At 35.4% G+C, this 26,317-nt stretch overlaps 1 protein-coding gene across 1 annotated transcript in view; it reads left to right on the forward strand.

Annotated features, from left to right (window-relative positions):
• LOC149538231 (2-oxoglutarate (2OG) and Fe(II)-dependent oxygenase superfamily protein) overlaps nt 1-26,317 on the forward strand; it is a 112,801-nt gene that overhangs the window by 54,717 nt on the left and 31,767 nt on the right. Inside the window, exon 5 of the mRNA XM_089799608.1 lies at nt 2,993-3,088. Within this exon, the coding sequence (XP_089655734.1) occupies nt 2,993-3,088 (96 nt within the window). The remainder of the gene's footprint in view (nt 1-2,992; nt 3,089-26,317) is intronic.

The raw sequence follows: 26,317 nt of genomic DNA on the forward strand, positions 1-26,317 counted from the left end.
TAGACAGAAAACCTAGAAGGAATCTGCAGTCACAATGTAAATTTGTCGGCTCAAAAATTGAGGCACGAAAAATGAGGTACCTAGAAAATTCTAACGAAGACCCAGATGAGGACTCGGAAAACCCACCAAGAATTTGAAAACAATTTTTTTTTTTTGAGGTCAAAAAACTAGGGTTTCGAACAGAATAACAGTCAGGGGCCAGGGAGGTCGAATAAGTAGAGAAAATGGCCGATTTTGGTTTCAGAGTTGAACCAGAGGTCTTGCAACTACAGAGACGTCAAGACTGGGTGAAGGGCGCAATGTTTTTGGTAGGAAAAATGCGACATTTAGGGCTCTCAAAATGCCATGAAAAATGAACACCGGATCGTGAGTTGCAGAGCAAAAATGCTCGTTGAATACCAGATTGAATGTCGTGATTTGCAAGAAAAAGTTGCCCCTAGCTATTGCGGACACGACTTATAGACCAAACAAAAACTCCAAGCCGCAAGCAAAATAATATCAAACGTGATTTGTAGGGCATGATTTTTACCAGTCGTGAGTAGATAAAAATGACCAAGGATATAAATGACTTTCGTTTTGCATGGATGCGATTTGCAGATTCATAAATGCTAGCCGAAACTTAGATGTGCACAGATAAATTTCTCAAAGAAGTAGAAATCCTGGAGGGGCTATAGAGAAATCCTTAGAAATAATTTTAAAAAATTTAGCAGATAATTTGGAAAGAAATTATAAATTTTTCGAAAAATTCCTTATAATGGCTCTGATACCATGTTACAAGATTCAAGAATTGGCAGATTAACGGATGATTGATTGATTAACAGAGGAACAAATGTGTTCCTTATAAAGAATTACAAGGATGTTGTTTCTAAAAGAAACAATGTAGACTGAAGACGAAATTAGAACAAAACTGAAGATAGGATAGGAAACATTCCTATCTGGATTGAAGACAAAAGAGACAGGATAGGAAACATTCCTATCTAGACTGAAAGACGGACTACAGACAAGTAGTTGACCGTTATAGAAAGTATAAGATATTATCTTAATAATTATTGTGATATATATATATATATATATATATATATATATATATATATATATATATTTGGGGCTAATTTGGAGGAGTGACATCCCTTGGTGAAGAGACACCTCTGATTGGTATAAAGGAGCAATACATCTTCCTCTCTCAGTAATGAAATGAAACATACACACAATACATTGTAGACTAAAATATATTGCAGATCAACCATACACAATCAGAAAAATAACGTAAAATTTCTATGGTTCTGGTTTGCACAAGTATTTATCAATATTTCCTCAAAATGGTGGTTTCAGTTACATATCAGTGGTTTTGGCTGCAAAGAGTGATACATTTGTTTCCCAACACCAAGTTGAAATGATTTTGGTTATTTTGGTGAAATCTATAAGTTTTGAGGAATCAAGGAGGGTCTCAATAGAAAGCTCATGCCACAGAGTCTTTTGAATAGAAGGGGGAGATCTTTTATGCTTTAAAATAGTTGGTAATTCAGTATGATGACCATCAAGGAAGGGTATTATAATAATAATGTAATGTTTCTAATGGTTATCTTTAGTGAGTTTTAGCTAGTTTTTGTTTTTGTACTCAATTAATGATTGTTTCGTGTAGAAATATCATGTAAATATCGTGTTGTACTTTTCTATTTAAGGAGACTTTGTCTCCATTGTTTAATATCGAACTATTAATTTGTAATATGTGATGAATTTCTTGGTTCATAGCATATGTAGTTTGTCAATTGCGAATTGCAGTGTAGGTTAGTCTGAACCTCATTTTGAGCATAGTTCAGTTGTGGATGTTCATTTGGATTGCAAAAATATTGGGTATTTGGAGGATGGATTATATGCAATAAGAAAATATTTAAATACCTAAGGAGATTGCAGTTCTTCTATGGCATTGTGTCTCTGGTTATGTAGTAGTAGCTCCACAAGAATCTTGTTTATCAAAGCGTTATCCATTGTTAGCATTGTCCTTAGGTGTTAGAAGTAGATCAGATTTCTGTAAACCCTTATCCTTCTGTTTATTATTTGAAGTTCAAGTCAGTTTAGTATTCCAATTCCACCTATTTTAAGGGAAAATAATTGATTCCAAGAACAGTTTTGAAATCTCTGAGTGATTACCAAGAATATCACATCAATTATTGAGTTTATATTCAATAGAAAGTTGCATGTATGCAGTAGCCCCTTGTTTGATCACATAGTCGCAAGATGCAGTCACAAGATGTCCGTTAACATAAATCTTTAATGAGAAAGCTGCTAAATGTAATGGGGATTACAATGACCCACCCCTAGAATCCTATGCCCTACCAAGTCTTTTATTATTATTTATCTCTACTTCATATTTTCAATGTCTAAAGGACCCATTATCAAAATATTTTCCTATCTGCGTCGGGGAAATAAGGATTTGGCTCACATAAGCTGAATTGAAAGGCGATACTACAAAACTGTCCTTTGTATATTGTCAGGTATTGCAATCTGGATAGACAATACGTAAGAATAAATTAAATACTTCAGGTGTGGTGTTAAGTTGGTGGAATGTACTCTAATTAACAAATTGCTTATTTAAACACATGTTAAATACATGAGACTGCCTATATAAAGCAATAGTGTTTGACCAATAATTTTTTTCTAAAAACTTGTTCACTGGTGCATTTTATCTGCATTTCCAAGCTCCTGTGTTGCTTCTTGAATCAAGGAACATGTTCTTCTTTATTCTCTTTTGTTTTACCCACATCAACATTGATTTGTGCACTACATTGGGACCACAACAATTTTAAGTGTACTTTAAGCCTTAGTGTGTTTGCACATCAAAAGGATAAGAGACTCATGTGATGTAACTAAATCCTTTCCTTGTTGAATGTATCAACAAATTGATCAAAACTCTAATTCTTTTTTGGTGGTTTGATTAGGAATATATTATTTATGAATTCTAATGATAATGCATGTGTTGTTTCATTGGCAGGCATTTAATGTTTTACGATATGAAATTGGTCAGAAGTATGACTGCCATTACGATGTTTTTAATCCAGCTGAATACGGTCCACAAAAGAGCCAACGGGTACATCTTAACTCATAATTGTTGCCTTCAAATTATTTTATCTTTTAGATATAACTTTAATAAAATTGTATTTTCCAGCGAAAGTTTATTTGATATTTTGTACTTTGCATTTGTAGGCAATTGTCTATATCATAATGTGGTTAGCTTGCAAAGTCTTTGATTGTCCTTACTACATTGTGTACATTATAAATTGATATGACATTGAATGAACATTGTGTTGCACATTCGGTATATGGAATTACCACCGATGAATGAATGTAACACAGGAATATCTGTGCATATTAGAGGACTGTATTGTAGATGGTCAAGCCTTAGATGGTCAAGCCTTAGGTGGTTGTGAATCAACTATATGATACAAGTGCTATTTGTTTATGCTTGGTATGCTGAGCTATTCAAGACAACCTTTTGTTTATGACATTGCCAGCTGATTTATAGTCCCAACTTGCAGTTGAACGAAACATACTCTTAGTTGCCAAGTGGAATCTTAAAGCCATGGTTAGGAAGTTGGGACAGACGATGGTTCTATTAACTATTTGCAAAAAGCCTTTGTTAGAAAGCTATCTTGGGGTTGTGAGGCTACAGAGGAAAGGCCAAGTGATACAAAAAAGCCAGATACAACCTTTGTGACATAGCCAACTTCCATATGTTGGTAGGTTCCAATTTGCAGTTGGCAGAAACATACTCTTAGTTTCCAAGTGGAATTTAAAGCTATACAACCCATGATGCTAGAGAGTTACAAACTTGGGAGAGATGATAATGCTATCAACAATTTGTAAGAAGCTCTTAATTAGACAACTATCTTGGGTTGCAAGGCTACAAATGGAGGGTCAAATAACACAGCAGAAGATGGACAAATTGCTAGAAGTATACAATGATACTTTAAAGGTTTCAATTAGAGTTAGTTAGCCCTGTGGAAATTAATTGAGCAAGTGCTAAGGAAAGATGGTTCATGGAGTGTGCTTTTATTACTGGAATTTGTAGAGAATAATGGTGAAAGAAGATATTTAATCCTTAGAATTGAAGATCTTTGCAATCGACTTGATGTGCCAATTGACTTGTGAAGTCAGGTGATCAATAGCTACCTATTGATCCCTTGGATACTTGTAAACTGCATTGAAAGAGAAGAGAGTATTATTTGAGTGGTTATGCCATTTTCCTGACTTTTGCACCAATGACATTCATAAAAATGATGAATGATATTTAAGGCCTTTTGACAACTTCATGTGTTGTCTACATGGATGGCATGCTTAGTTTTTGGCAGAACATCGACAAAGCACTTGAATTTTGTTCAATAGGTTCTTTAAACCATGCAATCAACAAAGTTGTATGTCAACCAGGAGAACTATTTGTTTTCCTAAAGCAAACATATTTTCTAGGAGGACATTCTTGATGAGCATGGACTTCATATTGATCCATGAATGCAATATGTGCACTCATCTCTAGTTTTATCTCTTCAATGGTCTTGTCACAAGGCTTGGCATTATGATGGATAATGCTTGCATGATGGTATTTGAAGTCATTGATGCCTCTATGGTATAAGTTATAAGATAAATTATTAGTATTCAACAATAGACCACCATAAGGGTCTGAGGGATTGAAAGTTACAACAAAAAGACCGCCAATAGCTTGAACACCAAATGGTGTCCAAGAAAAGAACAAACAACCAAGAAATATAATGAAAGAGAGAACCAAGAACACACCACTATGAGGATGACCAACTAGGGGTCTCCATTAGTGGCAAAATACCCCATAGCAGAAGGATAGCCATCAGGGAAGGAGGGGGTGCAAACCCTTGCTGAGACTCATGAGGAGTGGGGTGTTGTCGTTGCGGTGTGTTATCTCCATGAGGTCTCACCAACCTGGTATGAACTAAGATAAATTAGAATGGTCCAACAAATGCTTGGTACCTCTAATGGAGGTGACCGGTTTGTAGAAAGACCTAATGAGTTGAACAAGTCCTGGTCTCAAGGTAGGCTGAAGCTATGAGGTATGATCACAAAGATGAGTGACCTCTTGGAGGTAGAGCGCTGAGCATCGTTGATTTATGTATCTGAAGAAGGAAGCTAAGGATCGAAAATCTCTAAACAAATAGTGAAACCTCTTGCAAATCTCATTTTATATGGGGTAGTGGAATAGAAAGTGTAACTTTGTCTCGGCCACACCCAGGTCCCAAAGTTGACAAATTTGGGTATCTTTGCCAATCTAGTGGTCGGTCTAGATGTGATGATAATGGGAACCCACTCTGAAGGAGTGTAAAGTAATACGCAGGGCATGAGGCCAACACTGCTCAACATAAGAGGGATGCACAATGATTCCATCCTAGATGTCAATGTAGTGCTCAACATAGAAGGCCATCCCGGGATAGAGCCCTTCGATGGGTCAATCTAGGTCGTGTGGATATCTTTCCTATAGATGCCCATCTTGATACTCATGTTCGACTTTGACTGGATAGGGAGGAGATGAGTAGGAACATCCAAAGAGTATTTGAAGTGAGGTGGATGATGGATATCAATGCCCACAAACGCTGAGGGAGCAAAAGCGTGAGAATACCAACAACGAGCCTTGCCAGGAGGGTCACTCGTCTTGATCTCTTCAGAGGAGCAATAAGCTAACTAAGAATATATGTGAGGACCCTCTGCCAAGTCAAAAAACCCCCAAAGCCAGTGAAGAAACCAAGTCAAATCAAAGATGGCCTCGAGTCTAAAGGGGTGGGCCTTAAACTCAACCAAAATGATACTAGTAGGTATAGTCTGGTGACATTTGATGATTCATCGAAGGAGAAGTTTGAACCCACTGAATAGAAGCCTAGTTATTGTCAAAGAGAGGAGGTCCCCAAACCATAGAGCCCTATAGAATAGTTGTCTAATCATGGAATCGATAAGAGGCATCTTGGACGTGGTGTCCTAGAAGTGATGGCGGAAGCACAGTCTCTCAAGCAAGGCAAGGGAACCCAGAACCTTGTTAACCCGAGGTTGCATGGCTAATTTCATATTGAACCATGGACTTGACAATCTAATGCTTATGTAGGTGTAAGTAGATGGGATCTTGATTTCCTTGGCCTGGAAGAAAAAGTGTAGATGGGAGGTCTTCAAGCAATTAAAGACGATGACTTAGTCTTCTCCAGGTTAACTATGAGTTGTCTTGAGTCACTAAAGGAGGCCAAACCATCCAAGAGATGCTGAAGGCCCTCAAGAGAGGAAGCCAGGAGAACCACATCGTCCTTAAAAAGAAGGATGCAAATTAGAACCTGGTGCAAATAGCAGCCATTAGTAAGGAGCGAGGCATCCGAGAGGAAAGACTCGAGCTCATCAATGTAGATGCCAAATAAAATGGGGGAGTGAAGGCAACCCTTCTTCAATCCAATGATACTCTGGATGGTATCAAAGAAGCCCTCTCGAGTCTGGAATTGACCAACCACATGCTCGTAAAGCCTCATAATAGTAGTCAAAAGAACCCCCAAGATCCCAATGTCTCTAAGTCGCCGGAACAAAGCTGCACGAGGGATAGAGTTGAACGGTTTGCAGAAGTCCACAAAGAAACAATAGACTTTCATTGAGTGGTGACGAGATTCCTCAATGATAGTGCGAAGAGTCAAAATGTGATCCATATTCAAAAATTTTCTTTGAACCCGACCTCGCCTATCGCACAGAGATGTCGTCTATTAAGCTCTCTAGAGAGAATGGTGTGCAAACCGGTAGCATATAGTTTGGCGAACAAGTGTTGAACAATTTGGCACAAAGGGAGAGGTTGAGGACAAAGGGGTTGGCCAAGGGGAGACGAGAGATGGAGAAGTAATAAACTTTTAATCCTTAATCAAATTTAACTTTTAATAAGGCTTGTTAAACTGCAAATTGAAATCAGAAAGTAAGAAACTTGAAACCAAAAAGAGATGCAACCATAAAAGAGATTGATGCACAAGATTTTATATGGAAGCCTAGGATTGGGAAAGAATGGTGAGAAAGACCACTAGGAGCTATTGTTTTGATCTAGCCTCACAAATAAATCAAGAGTCACCAAACCCCTTCTTTAAGAGCACCAACTCTTTCAAATATGAGTACTCACTCAATAATTTGAGCGACCACCAAGCCAACACCAATCAAAATTACAAATACTAACTGATTTCAACTTCAAAAAGTATTATACTTTACAATATCAGAATTATGTAAGCAAGTTATTACAATCTAAATGTTTCCATCCCTAGAAAATAGGGATTCTTTCTAAACTCTAGGAGACTACAAAAACCTAGGCATATTGGCTCACAAAGCCTTGACATGTCTCCATAAGCTCTTGAATGGGTCCCATCCACAATCCGTTGGCTTGCGGGATCATGATAATATTTTAGCGTTGCTAGAAACATTGACACCAAAGTGCTAAATTGAGGACATCTTAGAATGGGGGTAGTAGTATAAGGAAAGGACAAAAGGATGACCTCCCAAATAAAGGTGGAAGGAGGTCATATTTGGCTTCATTTCACTAGAGAGAAGCTATCAAAGGTGGAGGGTAAAAAGGTCATGGTCACAATTGTCAAAATAGAATGAGGTACGGGGAAGAAGGGTTGATGAGATGGGTTGGGGGATGAAGCGAGGGGAGATAAACTGGATAGAAAGATAATGGAGAACATGTTCATTGACGAGAATGGGGGTGATGGGAGAAGTGGCAAATGGAAGCAATGAGCTATTAGCTGGAGAGATCATAGTCAATCATATGTACAACACCCCAATGAGGTACATAGGTGAAGAAATGGGAACTTGATAAGTAAAAGACATTCAAAGTCACCAAATTAGATGCCACACAGAGCTGGATGAGGCGTTCGCCATACATTGTGAAAGGTTTTGAAGCATCATCTAAGGATCTATGAAGCCCCAAGGTGGCTAGATCCATGCCCATAATGCATATAGTTTTTGTGGATTGATTGTGAAGGGGGGTTTGAACAATTAGAGTCTATGCAATAAAATTACCAAGAATAATAATGTGCTTGACAATAGAAAATTGAGGGATGCTATCGTATAAGTCAAAGTAGGGGTCACTGTCAGGACCATTATGGACAATAGACACAAAAGAGGCCACTGGGAATTTGGAAACTCCAATAAAGATGTTCCTTAGGTAGGGAACAACACAACAAATGTGAACCCTTAAGAACCTAAAAGAATCATGAGAGAAGACAACCAAAAGTCAGTTTGTGAAAATGGTAATTGACAAGGTAGATGACCCCTAGAGCTGTAGGTTCCAGTAGAAGTTCTAGCCTCACACCTATAAGCAAAGAGCTAGTGGAAAACTATAATACCAAGAAGAGGTGTCGATCTTTCCTGAGTTCCTTTAAGAGGAAATCAAAAGAGTCCATAGCATCATGTGGTAAGAATGACTAAGACTAGAGTTACATCACTACTCCAACCATTGATCTACAAAGTTGTATCTTTTCATTCCCCGATAACCTATTAGGTTTGAGACTTTTATTTAGCAACATTGCTTGCAGATTCAAATTCTCATCGAGGGGGAAAGAATCTCTAATCATAGCCTTCAAATTCTTGATAATTGTACATTTTCCATTACATCTTGCAATAGCTAGAAGTTCTTTGGATTGCTTTTGTGCGTTGGTAAGGTCTTCATCTAGAAAGATTTTCAGAGGTAAAGGAAACAACTTCCTTCTTTCTTTGAGAGCTTGAACCTGATCGATTGTTGAGTGGAAATGTAGGTAGAATGTTGAGTCATATTTGATCCATGCCCTATCAAGTATGGAATCTTCAATGAGGAGTTGATCCCTGAGGAAAGAATGACCAGATGAAAGAGGGTTGAGGGAAGACCACACACTTTAATGTTGAGCTCACTTGATCTCCTAGTTTTTTCCTTGACAGGCTTAGACTGAACCAATTCTTCAATGGCAACAAGAGGGCGATGTTGTCACCGCAAACAAATGCCGAAGTTTTAAGTTGTTTATTTCACATTGGAGTGATTCTTGTTTGTTGTCGAGTGCATTTTTCTTTGCTTTCATAGCTAGGTTGTTGAAATCCTTAGCTTTAACTTGTTTTAAGTTTGTGTTAACAATCTTTTAGAGGTCATTATTCTCAGCTACAATATCTGATAAGAGCATTGTAGAGACTTTTTGAGTGAGATGTGTTTAACCTCCAACGATCCAACCCAATTGAGTAGCTCAGTGAAGGCAACATTGGACTTCCTTCGATAAGTTTGCAGATGTGTAAGAGATGGCTGAGAGGAGGAAGGGGATCCTCGACCAAATCCATCATTGAGAGGGAAGAAAGAAACTATTGAGAGAGCATTGACAAAAAAATGATAAGAAAACCAGCGAAGGATTGAGAGTTTGACAGCGAAAATGAGCTCTAAGGAAAGCCATGTGCAAGAGGTCTGTGGTGTGAGCATCGGAGCTACATGTGAATAGTGCATAGGCTACACAGGAAATGCTGTCGGGAGGTTGTGGGAGATTGCTAACAAAGGTGTCCTAGGCTTGAATAGGCTAGTAATCTTTGTCAGGATGTGTGTTGAGTGTTTGCTGATAATTGGATATTAAAGTGGATTTTTTTTAGCATTACGACGCAAATCTTCTTGGCATAGTCAAATTGTTGAGAAATAAGTAATCTTTAAATTGTTGAATCAAAATATCCAATATTGTGCCATAACAAAATGCAAGTTATGCCTTTCATTTAACAAAGCTATGGCAATACTTCATAGCTCCATAGGTCCACAACTCCTTTTTAGGTTTTCTCAAGTTTTCAGCCTTAAGAAACTATTGTTGTAGAACTAGTGATGATAACAACTAAAATGCATGAGCACATAGGATGTTGATGGACCCATTTTTTCGATTGGGCACATTAGAATGTTCGTTATGTTCATGATATCCTGAAAAAAACTAATGTTAAGTGTGGAATGTGTCATCATGAGAACCTGTGATCACCTTAATACAGGCTGGTGATAAATTTTGGCTACATCTATAAAAAGGAGGCTCATAAATACTCATAGTAATTCTTCAATAGATCATATACCTTACCAAGTAGGTGCGAGATTATTTTTTTGAGCATGGCCTTCAATCTTGTTATGATTTGTATACATCTTTTAATGTTGAGTTTCTAAATCCATATTGATGCATGTTCTAGTTATAATGTAATAACTCCACCCATTGGAGTTGAATTGCAATGTCCCCATTTTCACCACCATCAGAGTTTCAGGGATTAGCCTATTATTGTGATCCTCGTAGGCTAATTATTGTGGATAGGGGGTCTTTTGAGGCAATGGCTTGGCTTGGGAGGGTCTTGTCTTCTCCACAATTCAGTAAGCTACAGGTTGGTCTTCACTTGGCTTAGATTGGACTTCGTTTGGGCTTAGTTTTGTGTACTTACTATTTGTGGTAAGTTGGGTGTTGATTGAGATGGACCCTTTCTATTTTTGGAAAGTGCATTTGGTCACATGGAGAAATAATAGGTATGACTCCTATTTCAAACGACATATTTAAATGATGAGTATTTTGGGAGTTATTATATTTTTAGTGGCCAATATATTATTAAATGGCTTATTATAAAGTTATAATTTAATTTTATAATTTCACTTAAGTTGAGGGATGAGTTGTCATTGGAAAGAGCCATTTATTAATTAGTTAAGCCAGGTCAAGTGAAAGAATCTAGGGGAAGCTTCTAATTAATGTTGTGTGGTGAAGCTTCTTGAGTGAAGTTACATTTTGGTAACCAAAGGGAATTTGGAAGTTATAAATACAAGCCTATTTGTTGAGAAAAGCATACTTGGATAGTTATTTGCTTTTGTTGCCTTTGTGGCTTTTTCTGAGTTCTGATTTTTGTGCCCTTGCTAAGGGTCTGAATTCTAAGTTGTTCCATTGGATCTACAGCTGAAGTATTGTAGATCAAAATCTGAGATTTTGTTCTAAGTTGCATTGGCAATTGTGCTGAGGTATACAATTGGCCATCTCTCCCACTGTATTTTCCTGTGGCTAAGGAGAACTCTATTGTTGAAGGTTGTGATCACTCCATTTCCATTGCTAAGGTGTGGGGTATAAGTGGAAGACTGGTGTCTATTTACTGCAAATGCCACTTTGATTTTTGGTGGTCTATTGCTGCTCTTAGTGTTCAGCCATAACAGGCAAAGCAAGGACTGTGGTATTGCTGCAATTAGACAAAATGCTGGAAGTTAACAGGTTTATTAATTTGTAATTGCTTCAATATTGTTGCAGCAGCTGTATATGAAATAACTAAATTTATTTTGTATAGAATTCAATTGTGAATTTCTAAATGATAATTGGAAGGTCAATATTTCAGTGCCCTATAATTTCAATATTAGTTATTTAATTAATCGTGAACTATTGAAGGATGATTGCCAACTGTTTGATAAAATGTCAAATCATTGAATTGTGAAAGGAATTTGCTGATTGTGTTAGTTATAACCAGCTAGGGTTATTACATGAATCCTACTGGTAGTGTGCTGGCAGAGATGCATTAGAGTGTGGATATGATGATTGGGTATGCAGGGAATGAATCAATTACCATTTAAGAAGCTCTTAAGAATGGCTGTATCACCTGCTAAAGGACGTGGCTCACTAGAGCAAAGGTTGAGAAGAAATCTCCACAGGTTTTGTCTATTTTGCAATAAGATGTGATCATCTAGGTTTTAGGAAGAGTTTTTTTTGATAAGAATCACTAATTCATGTCTTCCTATTTGTCAACATGTTATAGGCTCTAATGTTGGTTGTCGTGATACCGGAACATCAGCTTTACACATGATTCCAAGAGTGAGGAATAACACCTAAGAGATCAAATGAAAGAAGCTGAACCGATTCAACTATGCTATTGATTTCAGTTTTTCTTCATCTTCTTCACGGAAACTTGTACAAATCTCTAGTATGGTGGCCTAAGGGGGTTTGGCCTCCAATTCTTATGAGTTGTATCATTCATTTTATGTTTTGCCTCATGGATTCTACATAATCTAGTTGGCAAATTAAATTATGTTATTATAATTATAATTTGATGTCTATGTAGGTGAATTACTTTGCCTTTTGTTCCCAAATTCATTTCTGTGGTTCATTTGTCATTGTTAATCTGCCCAGACTGCCATCCATGAGTGATCATGTAGACTTTATCTGCTCATTATGCATTGGACTTGTTCATTATAGCATGTTTTCCCTCAAATTACTCTTGTGAAATGGATCATTCATATCATTGATTTATAAGCATTGATTGCCATTCATTTTCAATCTTCAGTACTTTTTGTTCACTGCTTAAGTCCAAGACTTTAGCTGTCTTAGCCAGGCAGGTATTCTACTCTTCATTAGAAAGGAATTCCTTTGAGAATGAAAGAGCAGCATTTTTTATTAGAAGGTGGTTCATTGGTCATGCTTCAGAAAAGTCAAATCTAACAAATTTGAAAAACCTCGACAAATCCTACAAGTTTCTAATTGTAGATTGAGGGCCAATTGCAGTTTTACGGCTGTTTATACATATTCATATGTAGTCAATCCCCCAATGGCAAAACATTTTGAAATGCTATAGATAATTGAAATCTATGCTAAATTCTCAAGGTAGCAGGCATTTATATCATGCAACTTGAAGGGATGGCCTTAGCCATCAAATAGATGCATTGCAATACTAAATCTTAATCAATATGATTCTAGTTGTTGTTTCTTAAAAGGCTTAAGTTGTAAATTTTCAAATCGACCTGATTTCATTGGTGAAGATCGAATAATCACTTTAACTTCCTGACCAACAAGTAATAGATTTTCTGGTGAAATGACCAACTTAGTTTTTTTGTAGCTGCAACATTCACTTGTTTTAAAGCCTAAAGGGCTCTTCTGAATGTGAGTTGTATTTTGTAGGTCTAGTTTTAAAATTCTTTATTGATTGATCACTTATCATCGAAAGGATTGAATCATATCAAATTAATGTTGATAGTTTACATGCTAAGTGAAACTATTCTTAAGTCAGCACTTTCTTTGAAGTCAACTTATTTTGGGAAAATTTGTGTTTTGAAGATTCGAACATATTTATCAATTCAATTATGTTGGTAGAATTCCAATTTTGACTCTTCTTCTCAAGAATGATATAAAGTTAATATGTGAAACAAGTTGGCCGTCAACGTTATAGTTGACAACAATGCGACATGATTTGACCCATTGAGAGGAGGTTCAATTCCATGCCACAAACTTAGTATACGTTGAGGAAAATGAGATTTCTTCCACCACACTGTATTTGAATTTTGCCCTTGCCAATAATAATATACTTTTCACCTCCTCCAAATATGACTAAATCAGTAAAGGGAGAAATTTTTTTAACTCATCATGCATGCGAGTGAGATGCGGAGAAGAACCAGAATCTGTATACGAAGCAGGTGATTTCACATGGTCTTTAGGTATTTTAGCCATGATGGTGTAAAAGGCAAACTCTTTTGCACCATGTGCTCAACAACATTGCCTTTAGGCTGAGACCCTTCGTGCTGTAACATGCTAAAATTTCATAATTATTGATCATCTGGAAATACTTCAAATATCATGCATTTCAATGTAATATGAAAGAGAGTTATAACTAACTAAATGTAACATGCTATTATTTAATAAAAAATAAACATCTGAAAAATACTTCCGTAACATTCATTTCAATGTGGCATGAAAGGCAGTTATAACTAACTATGCAGTTATCTATTTTTCTTTATTTGACATGGCAAGTAAATGAATAACTAATCTAACTGCTTTAATCTATACTCTTAGAAATAATCATTTCATCTAACTAGAACTCTTAACTGGAAATAAAAAATTTAAAGTACCTGATTTAATAATGATTGCAAGAGATATTGACTTTGAGCTGTACAAGCCTTGGTTATTAGAGGAGAGTAGAAGCATTGCCATTTGGCTTAACCTCCCAACGAAAGACCCTTAAGTATCCACATGCAATCTCTATCAAGAAAGGCCCTCCCTACTTGGGAATCCGGCTTGGGTCACCACTTTCTAGCCATAGAGCATCCTATTGTTAGAGTGTCAGCTAGTCAGCTAACAAGGCTGTGGACATTTTCCATAAATCTATCTTCTAACTACTAGCACTCTGACCTCTAGTAATCACAGCAGCAAGCATGCCACTAACCTACCTTGGCCGAGGATTTGTGAAGGCACTGTGTACCCGATCACCCATTGCTCGATTTGACAACCTGACTACATTAAGGACTATCATGAGCTGACACGGTTTCTTTGATTAATATTACTTTCTTATTTGAGTTACTGATACTTTCTTCTTTTATCATGCAAGAGTATTCTTGTTTTCACACCTATCATCTCGACCATACTGGTCTTCATGGATGACTCATCTGGTGGATGTAAGAGTAACAATATTCACAGCCAAAAATCTGCCTATCCGGCTTGGCTTATTAAAGAGAAATGTGTAATCATATCTTAGTATGTGTGGCCAACTCTTTTGCCTTTCTGACATTGGCACAAAGAAGAAACTTAAGAAAGTTTAAACATATACATATAAATAACAGCCAATATATATGCCCGTTCTGGCGTTGATATCAAAAAATAGTTCTATTAAATTCATTTAATAATCTTTCTTTTGGCTGGCTAGAAACACAATGGTAAGAGGCATACTTTTACATATGTAATTCTCCAAAATACAGATTGCTCATCACAGGAAACATATGGCAATGATGTTCCTGTATAAGTTGCTTTGCGCTGGCTTATATTTCAATATCATTTTCATAATAGAAAGACATACATATCAGCCCAGTCTTGCCATTCATATATAAAGGAAAATAAGAGATCATTGATTCTTGTTCAATCAGTTAACAACTTAGTAAAATCTTGCTGCTTTAGCCAAGCATGGCAATTGTAAATGCAGAATATTTTTGATACATATACAAAGGTTAACAACATGACCTGGTGTTGGTCGGATTTGCAAGTACATGAAGCTCCGACTGAATTTGCTGAAGGCCTTCTTCAAAAGGCTTCGATTTGGCAATGAATGGCAGCGTAGTGGATTAAGAACTTCTCAAAGGAAGAAGCCACACCGAAATGATAAATCAATTCTAGGAGAAATTGGGAGTAAAGTAGAGTTCGGAATAAGGCAATCATAATGTCCGACTTTAATCAAGAGCCATCACGAAATGTTGTTCAGTTACAAGTAAGATTACAAGGTGGCATAAGTTACAAAAAGTCTTCGGTCATCGGCTCATGAAGAAATACTAAAAAAAAATTGATTTGATGGCCAATCTAAAAATAATTAAGCAATTAAAGGTCAATGAGAGCAAAATAGGATTTTTGTCCGCTCAAAGAGAAAAATAATTAATTGCCAAGATGTATTACTTTGTATATTAGTGTCATCTGCCACCTATCAATGCTTGTGTACGTAGGTACACATATATGTATGCATACATGGTATTTCAACTATGTATTTATCATATGCGTCATATATAATGTGGATGCATACATTCGTCTAATACATACATACACACATACACATACACACATACACACATACACACACACACACACATACTCATACATATAGACATACAAACATACATATAGACATACAGGCATACATACATACGTACATACATATAGGTAAATGATATGCCGCTAATTACTAAGCATGGCTATCATCACAAGAAGTTTTGAGACCATCACATAACAAAAGGTATTACAATTTTAATTAAATTCTTAGTTTTTTCTTATTAGCGCATAATTATTGACTGGGTAGCTCATGGTAGTCCTTAACATACTCTTGATTGCCTAGTTGTTTTACCCTTAGCCTTGGTGTTTAGGTTTCGTACCTGTTGACTCCTAGATGAAGTGCTACCCCCTTGCCCAACTCTTTTCTTGGCAATGCTTCCCCCCTTCGACGTACTCTTGCAAGAAGAAAAACCCTCCATAATAATATCATATTCTTTGAAATATTCAAAATTAACATAACAAGCTTTTTATCATAAATCATAATGGCTAACTACCATTCCACTATTCATGAAAGTATAACCAATTTCTCAATATTTTAAAATAGTATTACAGCAAATAACTAACATATCATCTTCACATGAAAACCTAACGATTAACCATCTTACTATTTCACACGATTCATAACCAATTTAACTGTCAAAGGCACAACAGCTAGATTAGTAGTTTAATAATTAAGCAAAAAATTGGGATGGAGCACTTGCTTCTGCAATTTGGAAGCCAATTGATTGCGACAATCCTTGAGAAAATGGCCATATTTATGACAATAGTTGCATTGAACCTTCTTTAAACTCTGTTGAGTTTGATTGGAGACCTTTGGGCAAGATGACTTAGATTTTCTTTTATTCTTGTGAAAGGTTTTGGTTGCAAAGACATGCTTTTAGGAGGACGAAGTGGCACTATTACCAAATTGTTGTTTCCAACAATCCTATTGCAGGAGTTTGGTGCACAACTTTGTGGAAATTTTAGAGCAACACTTGTTGAAGTAACGTTGAGAGTTTCTATAACGTGCTCATAAGATTTTGGTAGACTCTTGAAAGTGATGACTACCCAATAGCTTCAAGCTGATCTCGGATGTCCTTAATCTTCGTGAGATGTTCTTGTAAGGACATGCATTAGGCCTACATGATGGCCATCATGATAGAGAACAAGTGGTTCTTTAGGAAGAACGCTTTGCTCTTGTTGGATGTCTCATTCTTTGAGATGCTTCTAGATGTTTGACATTGACTTGCCAGAAGGATTCTGAGGCAACTAGTCATCTTTGACAGAGAGCTTGAGAAGCATAACTTGTCAATTCGGTCATCAAACTTATCCTAGTCTGCTTGGACTATGATAAGACAAGTCTCTATTCCCAAAACAAATGTATCAAGACAACAATATTCAAAGATTTTCAGCATGTGCTGTTTCCAAGGGTTATATTTTTTGCCATTGAATCTTTGATTGCATTTTGACTTTAAGTTGGTCAATGATGCCATCTTACACATTTCCCAATGCACATAAATCAAAAATCAAAGAAGAGGCAATAACACAGAATCTAAAACACAAATCCCTTTGCAAAAAACAAGAAAAAACTAATGAACTATGACAAACAAATTTCAAGAATTTTTTCCAGCTGACCCAAAAAAATCCAACAAAGACCGAGAAGAGATTTCAAATAACCCTCAAGAAATTTGTAACCAAAATAAAATTGACTGGTAGAAATTCAAGGCATGGAAACGGAGACACCCACAATATTTTGACGACATCCTAGTCGAGTTTTCAAAGAACCCATCAAGAATGTGCAGTTAGAATTGAAGTCTGACAAGAGAACAAAGAGTTTTGATTTAAACACTAGCTGTCTGCAAGAAATTCAGGGAAAAGGCAGATTGTTGTAGAAGTTGATGGAAACAAATGGCTTGGTTGTAGAGCAGAGACAAAAGGGTTTTTAGAAACCCTAGACAACTTAAGGATCATAAGAAATTGATCGTAAAATAGGTCGGAAATGCCAAAAGACAACTATTGCAGAAGAAGGAAGCCGTTTTTTTAAAAAATGATAGAGAGAATCATCACAAGTAGAAAATCCATCAAAAAATGATCATTTTTGCCATCTTTGAAGAGAGGTGAGGCCAAACTAGAAAAAATAAGCGGCCTAAATCCTATTTGCAGAGGAAAGATGGTGCAAAAAGCCCTAGCATCGACATCTTCAGGAAAGGTAAAAGACTTATGTGGGTTTAAGAGGAAAAAGCCACAACCCAAAAGCATTTCATAGAAAATTCCATTTTGAAAAATATGAAATTGCAAATATCTCTAAAGAATGTTTTTTTTTTTTGTGAAGGCTCTTATACCATTTATTTTAGAAGTAATTGGTAAATTATTTGATGTATTAACAAATGATCAAAATGATCATTATAAAGAATTTACAAATGTACAATATAGAAAGTTTCTAATAAGAAACTGAATAGGATTGTAGGAACGATCTTATCCACCTACTTTACATAATATACAAAAGATGACCATTAAAGTAATATATTATTCTTATAAACGTTTGACCAACTATGAAATGCATAAAGGATATCCTTGTTTGTGCAGATAGGTTTCAGACTCTTTTTTCTTTTGGAGATGTCATGTGCCCTTTGGAGGCTATAATTATTCATGGAGATAGTGGTAGTTCATTAGAACAATGATCGCCTTTGATAGTGACCTCCTAGGTACCCTAGTCCTATTATTCTTGCATTAGGTTTGAAGGATAAGATACTTTTCATTGTTTAGAGACAGAATTTTGCCCTTCCGCACATTGTGGATGTTGAAAGAGGATTATTGAGGAATACCCTACATCCACAGGATATTTCAATCAAGGTCTGCTAACCCATGTCTCACCCCTGTGGGCATTAGCATATCTTGTTTTGATCTTTTCATGGTGCTAGATGTGATCTTGGCTCTTTTTTTGCTTCAATCTCTTGTACATGCGGGAGCCAACTTTGGTGATTGATGAGATCTTGGCCTTTCTTCTGCTTTAAATTCTTGCACACGCCTTAGACACACACCAATTGATGAGGTGCTGGCCCTTTTCTTGGTTTATTGTGCCTCCTTTTGTGAAGTGGACCCATTTTTATGATGTTTTCTGTAGTATGTGCCATTTTCTGTAATCATTTGTCTAAGGTTTGCCGCTCTTGGATTCACCCCCTTCCATTACAGTCTGTTGTTTTTTTTTTTAGTTAGTAGATTGGTTGCTGGAGTTGTTTTTAACAATCATGATATTATAGCTTGTTTTACTTTTGAGTCCCATTGACCTGCATTGGTATTTCTGTACATTAATATAATTTATCTCTCTAGAGATTTTACATGCATTTCTGCAGCTATTTAATACCTTTTAACTCAACAAATCTCCAGTCAATACAATTAAAAATTATGCCATAAAATAAGGACCACTATAGTTACGCCATAAATCTCCAAAGTTTTTGTTACAAATTTTGAATATGCCATTGTGGAGGCAGGATGGATGCAGCATTTTGGGGTTGTCTAAAGATTCATTAGTGCCAAATGTTTGTGGCACAAAATGTCATGTTTTTGTAACTCATTGTATATGCAGGATTGTTTCAGATGGGGAAAACCCTCTTTTTGTTTATGAATTCACTGTTGGCAGGGCTAGGTGATTCATCCTGCAATTAAGTGCATTTCCCTGGGTGATTGGGATCATTTGCTTGGCAACTGATGAATATCACCTAGTAGAAATATGCTTCAGTATCCAAAATGGTCTCAAATAGCCAATAATTTTTAGCATTGTGCCTCATCAGCTGAGAATAATTTCTTTCCTAGATTATCTTCACTAGATGTTAAGCTCAAGAGGTGGAAATATATGTTTAGCTGATAGGCTATTTTATTTGGGAATGACCCTCCTGCTGAAATCCTCCAGTCTCACGCTTCACTTTTTCTTCAACAATGCCAGGATACGTCATTTCCAATTTAGTATTTTCACTTTCTCAAAGACACATCGTTTCCAATTTAATTTTTTAACTTTCTTGAATGTGGTAATGTGGTAGACATCTGATGTTTCGTACCGTTTGTTTTTTCATGACTTTGGTAAAAAACATGTTCAGGAAATAAGCCCAACTTAGGTAACTTGATCGATAATAAGGCGCGAAGCAATTCTATTATTAATTCAAGTATTTGGATTCACTTTGCCCGTGGTTAAATTGTTTGTGGATGGCCTGCGTGGGCGACAAAACTTTTTATTTGGTGGGCTTCCATAAACTTTTCTTGGACTTCGATAAACTTAAATTAAAATTACCGAAAGCTTTGACATGACATAGTGAAAAAATGTGTTTTTTCAAAATATGAATGAGATGGATTGTTGACCAAAAATATTATTATCAAATGTATTGTTACCTTTATTTTTGTTCAAATTTATTCTTTTACTCCACTTCTTCAAATCTATAATTACATTGTAAAATCTTATATGTAAAATTTAATTTAATTTTGATCAAAAATTTCTTTTTTTCTTTATATTTATACTATATGATTCAACTATTTATGTTATAGATTTTCTTACTTATTCAATAATTTAAAAAAAAAAATGGTTGATTAAATATTTGTGAATAAAAAATTTCATAATTTTTTAAAATCTTTTTTTTTTTGTTTAAAGGATTTAATGTAGCATTAATATTACTTAATTTTTATTTTTTTGAATTCAGTGGCACATTTCTTAAAGTTTAGTTAACATTTCAACGTTCTTATATCAAAGATGAAGTTTATATTTTTTAAAAATTGATACAAATAATATATTATTGTAAAAATTAATTAAAAAATTAAATATATAAATAAAGATCTCTTAAGTAGTTTTAACATGTTAAACCCCTTTTGATTGATTTATTTATTTTTGATGATTTGAAAAAAAAAATCTTCAATAAATAATTTTTTGTTAGAAATACTTTTTGGAAAATAAGATGTCTGTGATATTCTTGTCAACTAGTTCACATAAAAATGACCAAAATAAGTCTTTAAGTGAAACATGAAAAATGACCATTACTAATATCAAATTCTAGATAATAATTATCATGTAAGAGTGAAGTTGATGAAAAAGTCAAAAAATTACGGAAAAAATCGAAGTTATCGGTTGAAGTTCGGGTTTGAAGAACTGGTTTGTTGGTACGTCAAAATCTTGAAATGGGGTTTGGGTTCGAAGAACCAATTCGTTGGTGTGTGTACACACACACACATATGTATGCAACGTAGAAAATTGAATTAAGATTAGAATGCCACATAGTATTGTTGTCCTGCAAGTAACAACACAAAACTTTTTCAAGCTAGTTTCGTGTCTCTCTAAGATAAATTTGATATTCAATTGCTTAATGTTGATCGATCAATCAACTCCAATTCGTATATCAAATCGTTTTACTGAAGGCTTTCGTCAAGTCTTCTGTGTTTCTCTGATTGTCGAGCCTATGCTTGATTTTAGAGGCCTTCATCGTCCTTTTCTTTGCTTTTGAGTTTGTGTTTGTTGAGTTTTAGTGTTTTGATCTTGTTCATGTCATGGCTTTTGATTTCCCCTTCGATTTGGTCTAACCTAGAGCGTAATCGGAGTTGTCAGTCAAGAGTTATAGTAATTTTACTGCCTTATAAGTGGACCTTTTTGATGCAACATCACGAATTAAAAATATCATGTTATGTTTTTAATTTGACATTCACTTTTTGAAAAATTAACACTTAAATTAACTTTATGTTATGTTTTTAAGTTACTTTAACATTAAATTTTTTTCACTTAAAGTAACTATACTGCACTTTATGTTATAATTTTAAGTTGAGTTACTTTTTGATTTTTCACTTAAAGTGACTATATAAACTATATAGTTTCAGTTTAATTTTTGACATTTAAATCAAATGCTCATTTAAATGTTACTTTTTAAATGATATTGATATGTTATATTTTTAATATGATATGTAAATATGGTTTATGTCCCATTAAAGTAACATTTTAATAAAATTAAATTGATATATGTTTATTTAACCACTTTAAGTTATCAAAAGTGGACATTTTACATGTCATTGCATATAAAGTTCAACTTAAAAGCGTAAGGTCATCAAGAGTGGACCTTTTTGGTGTCATTACACCAAAAATGTGAGTTCTCACTTGAAATGTGTCATTGCATCAAAAACATGAGCATTCACTTAATATATGCAATCCATCCCAAAAGGTCCAATTTTAACCAAATGCATATTTTAAAATGTGTCATGCCTCCCAAAAGATGCGATTTGCCTTATGGGGAGTTTTTAAAATATGCAATCCATCAGGTCCGATTTGCATCTTGTGCGTATTTTAAAACATGTTATGGGCACTAAAAGGTCCGATTTTAACCATTTTTCATGCATTTGCCTCCAAGAAACCCGATTTTTGAAGAACACATGAAATGAGCCTCCAAGAACCTGATTTTGGAGATTGTGAGAGATTTACTTGATGGTTTTTCATGAGATCTTTTCCAATAGGGTCGTTTTTGCTCATCAATTGATTTTCTAACATAAAAAATGTGTTCATCTTGCTTAAAGACGTTTTTCTAAGCTCTATCCAAGGGCATGTTTTTGGTGAAAACTCCAATAAATCCATTTTTGGACCACGTTTTTGCTCAAGAAGGAATAGATTTAGCATGTTTTCGTGATTGCATTGCATTTTGGTACATGTTTTGGTGTTTAATGACAAACGTTTTGATCTCATACCTTGGAGAAAAACGTTATTTATCAAAAACGTTCCATATGCATGCAATCCAAAAATGTTGGATCTTGGAGCAAGAATAGGGCACATTTTGGCATCTTCCACCTAAAACGCCTTGTTTGCTGCCTTCTCCCATTCAAATTTGCAAAAGTTTGAAAGATTCAAGTGTTTTTGAAGAATTTTTCAACTTTGGAGCATCTTTTTCCACCTTTTTTGGCACTTAATCTTCATGTAAGTGTACTTATTCTTTTTTGTTATTTAATTTGTGCTTATGTTGCTGATTTTATGCACATTATTGCTTGATGATTGCCACTTGTTGAAATCAATACCATGGAAAGTGCACTTTTCCTTTAAAAATGAAAAAATTGTTCATTTTCATGTTTTTGGTTTTTCCCCAAACTCCAAATTCGAAATTGTGCGTTGAAGTGCTTTGCATCTTGATATGTTTGAGTCACTTCCCAAAGGTACATTTTTCGTTTGAGTTTTTGTGTTTTGTGCTTGCTTTCCGGTTTTCTCCACTTTGGAGAAGTTACAAGTTGTTCCCAAGAACGTGTTGGTGTTTCACTCCATGCAAAAGCATCATCACGTTTCACTTCCATCTTCCATGTCACAGCACTTCACATCTCTTCCGACAAATGTGATTACATGTTTTCCATCTCATTCACCATTTGCACATGCGTGCAACCCATTTTCTACTTCCATTTTCACTCATCTCACTTTCCGCATTCACTCGCACGACACGATTACACGAAAAGCGTTACGTGTAATTGCATCTCAAAACCTTGTTTTTGACTTGAAGTCACTTTTTGAAAAGCCAAAAAATGTCATTTTCATGTACTTTGACTTCACCTTTTCACCAAAGATGACTATAAAGTTCTTTGTGTCTCTTCCATTTTTCTTTTCCATCTCTCCATATGCATTCTCGCCTTCATGAGCAAATACATGTTTTTCCATTTTCCACATCTTTCCTTGCTGTCCATCTCATCCATCATTCACACTTGCATGTAAAGTGCATCCTCTATATTTGCATTCACATTTCATCTCACTTTTCATGTCTTGTTGCATGTTGTACTTACAGGTAATCATTTTTCATGCAATAGCATCTTGAAAACCCTAAGTCACATTTTGGAAATGAGCAATCTCCATTTGGACGCATTCCCATGCACCAAACACTTTACTTATAAAAAAAAAAAAAAAAGAGAGTTAAAGGTGTTGATGAAAAGTTATTTCGAGTTTACATCTGAACATCGTCAAGAAGGTTTTCAAAGTGTGAAAGAATCCAAAATGTGCCAATCTACAAAGGAGAATTCACGACAACTCCAACGAGAAAAGCTTGATCGCATCAAGATTTCAAATGACAACGGATAATTCATCAAAGAGAGTCGAAGGTTATCAAAATACGCAAGACCATGATTATTAAGGTGAATGCAGTGGCACAAAATACAGGAACTCCTAATCCTGTTGTCATCGGGGATAGCATCACCAAGTACAAGGCCTTTCAGGACAATCCCTAGGATTGTTTCAATCCTCTTCTGTCTTTCTTCTTCTTCTTTCATGTTTGTAATTGAAGAGGCTGTATTACATGAAAAAGATGTAATTACATGTAATGCGAGTTACATGTACTTGAAAAGATGTAATGTGAGTTGCATGTAACCCTTTAATTTCTCGTTTAGTTAAACTAGGTCAGAGTTGGTTGAGTTGCTCCCTCTTTTTCCTCCATCTTTTTTTCAACTCCTGTGCCTATATAAAGGAGTGTCCCCTCATTGTAAAATCATCTTTATCTTTATGCAAGAGAGCTTTGGAGAAATTGTTGCAGCAAAACTTTGATTGCGTAGCACTATTTTGAGAGAAAGTGAATACAAATGAGCATTTGAAACTTAACTTTGATTAAGTGACATTGTTACTTGTGTGAGTTATAAGCTTTGTCTATAATTCATCTAAGTTATCTTTGAATCATGTTATCTTGTGTTTTGGGTAATTGTATCTTGTGAATTGAATATAAAAAGAGTTAAGAAGCAATTGGAGCTAGAGCTTTGACTAGGAGCAATTGTGGAAGTGTATAGCTAGAAGCTTTGTTTGAAGCTTATACTTGTTTCTTAATTCACAAAGTAGTTATGTTATTTTTACTTTTAGGAGTCTTTGTGCCCTAATTGTAAAGCTTTTCCATCTAGAAGTACGACTGGACTTAGCGCCAAACTGGTACATTTTCGGCTAGCCTTTGAGCTAGTAAAGGTTTATTGGTATCATTGTTTTGAGCTCTTGATAGAAGTGTAGTTAGAGATTCACCTTGCTTTTTACTCACTCCATGAGTAAGTGTATTCTTTCTTGAAAGATAAGAAGAAAGGATATTGGTAACACCCATTTTATAAAATCTCTCGACTTCTTGCTTACCTTGAGTTGACCCAAGGAATGGTGAGAAGGGGGAGCCTTCACTTTAAGGTAGGAGAGACTGTCTCACACGCTGTGGTTGGTCATCCTATTTTGTGACTGGATTTTTACCCAAAATTGTTGGTTGCAAAATATCTACCCAACAAGTATCATAAAAACAACAAAAACATGTAATGTCCCCTTTTTAGCATTTATAGCATGATGTTGTTGTTAGCCTATTTCCCTACGGTCCTGTAGGCTAACCAGGACATTAAAGGGACTTAGAGGCCATTTGGCCTAGATAGTTTCAGCTGCAGGTCTTTCTGTGGGGTTTTGAGGCAACTTTGGACATACTTACTATTTATAGTAAGTCATCTTGGATATGGTCGGACATCCAGTGGCAGCGGTATGTCGATGATAATTGTTTAAAATCGACAAGAAGACTTGTTTATCATTGATAAGATTTGTTATGCATTGATAAAGCCATTTTAAAAAGTTAAATTTAAATATTTAACTTTATTAATGCATAGACTATAGTTTGTGGGAAATATTTAAATTAAAAGAGTCCCTTTTATTTTATAACACATTGGAGACATAAGTTACATAAAGGGAGTGATGTTTTATCCCACATGGAGAAAACGAAGGATTGAGCTCTTGTGAGAACACTATAAAAGAAAGAGAAGAGCTTCTTTTTAGTATGCTTGGAAATATCAAAGAAATTGGAAAATTTTCTAGAGATTATGTCTCAATAGTTTGAAGGACGAAATCCCTTCAAGCTGGAAATCTTGACGCCATTGAAAGATATGGTCTTGAGATTTAACATGGTAGCACTCCGAAAAAGCAGATACGAAAAAACAGTCCGAAAAAGCGGAACCGAAAAAGTAGGCTGAAAAAGCAGTCCGAAAAAGCGAAACCGAAAAAGCAGGTTGAAAAAGCAGTCCGTAAAAACAGTTCAAAAAGCAGATCCGAAAAAGCAGTTTGAAAAAGCAAATCGGAAAAGCAAAGTAGAAGGGGCAGCATTGAAGGAAATTATTACAACCATCTACAACCAGGTTCCCTTGTTAGTATTGATTTTAGGGCATTATAAGTTTCAACTGTAAGTGTGCATTATACCAGCATTATCATTTTGTAATCCATGTAAATGCCAAAGTCTTGGCCATATTTCATGAGCACTGTATTAGAAATTTCATTGCAATTAAGAAGATAATAGTTGCTGGTGTCATTTAAGCAATTCAATATCATTATTTATCAGCTAGTTAGTTTGCATACCAACTATTTGTAAAAATGCCAGTTGGCTGTAGGTATTCATTTCTCATGCTTAGATCATATATATGCACTGAATATTGTCAAAATTAGTAGCACACTCATGTTAGGTTATTGTGTAGTCCATTTGGAGTCTTCTAGCACAAGATTCTCATTGATGCAAATTGAAGAAAGAGTCATTTAAAGCTAGCTAAAATACTATATCAATCATACGTCCCTTGCATGTGAATTTTTTGATGAAATTCCTTGAGCTTTCATTAGCATTTTTGAGAGCAGATTTGAGGAGGGTCATTACAAAACACTACAAACTTTTAATCTTAGTATCATATCTATTAGCAAAACCAAAATATTAAAATAATATCGAGTTCAAGTATCATTGTTTAGACTTTCAACAATTAGAACTTTATGCTAAATTTCAATCATCTAATGGATTATCTAAATTTCATCTTCTTCATCAAAGGCATTAGTTGGT

The sequence above is a fragment of the Cupressus sempervirens genome, chromosome 9 (genome assembly GCF_028749045.1).
Source record: "Cupressus sempervirens isolate cs-2001-9-10 chromosome 9, ASM2874904v1, whole genome shotgun sequence".
Lineage (NCBI taxonomy): Eukaryota > Viridiplantae > Streptophyta > Pinopsida > Cupressales > Cupressaceae > Cupressus > Cupressus sempervirens.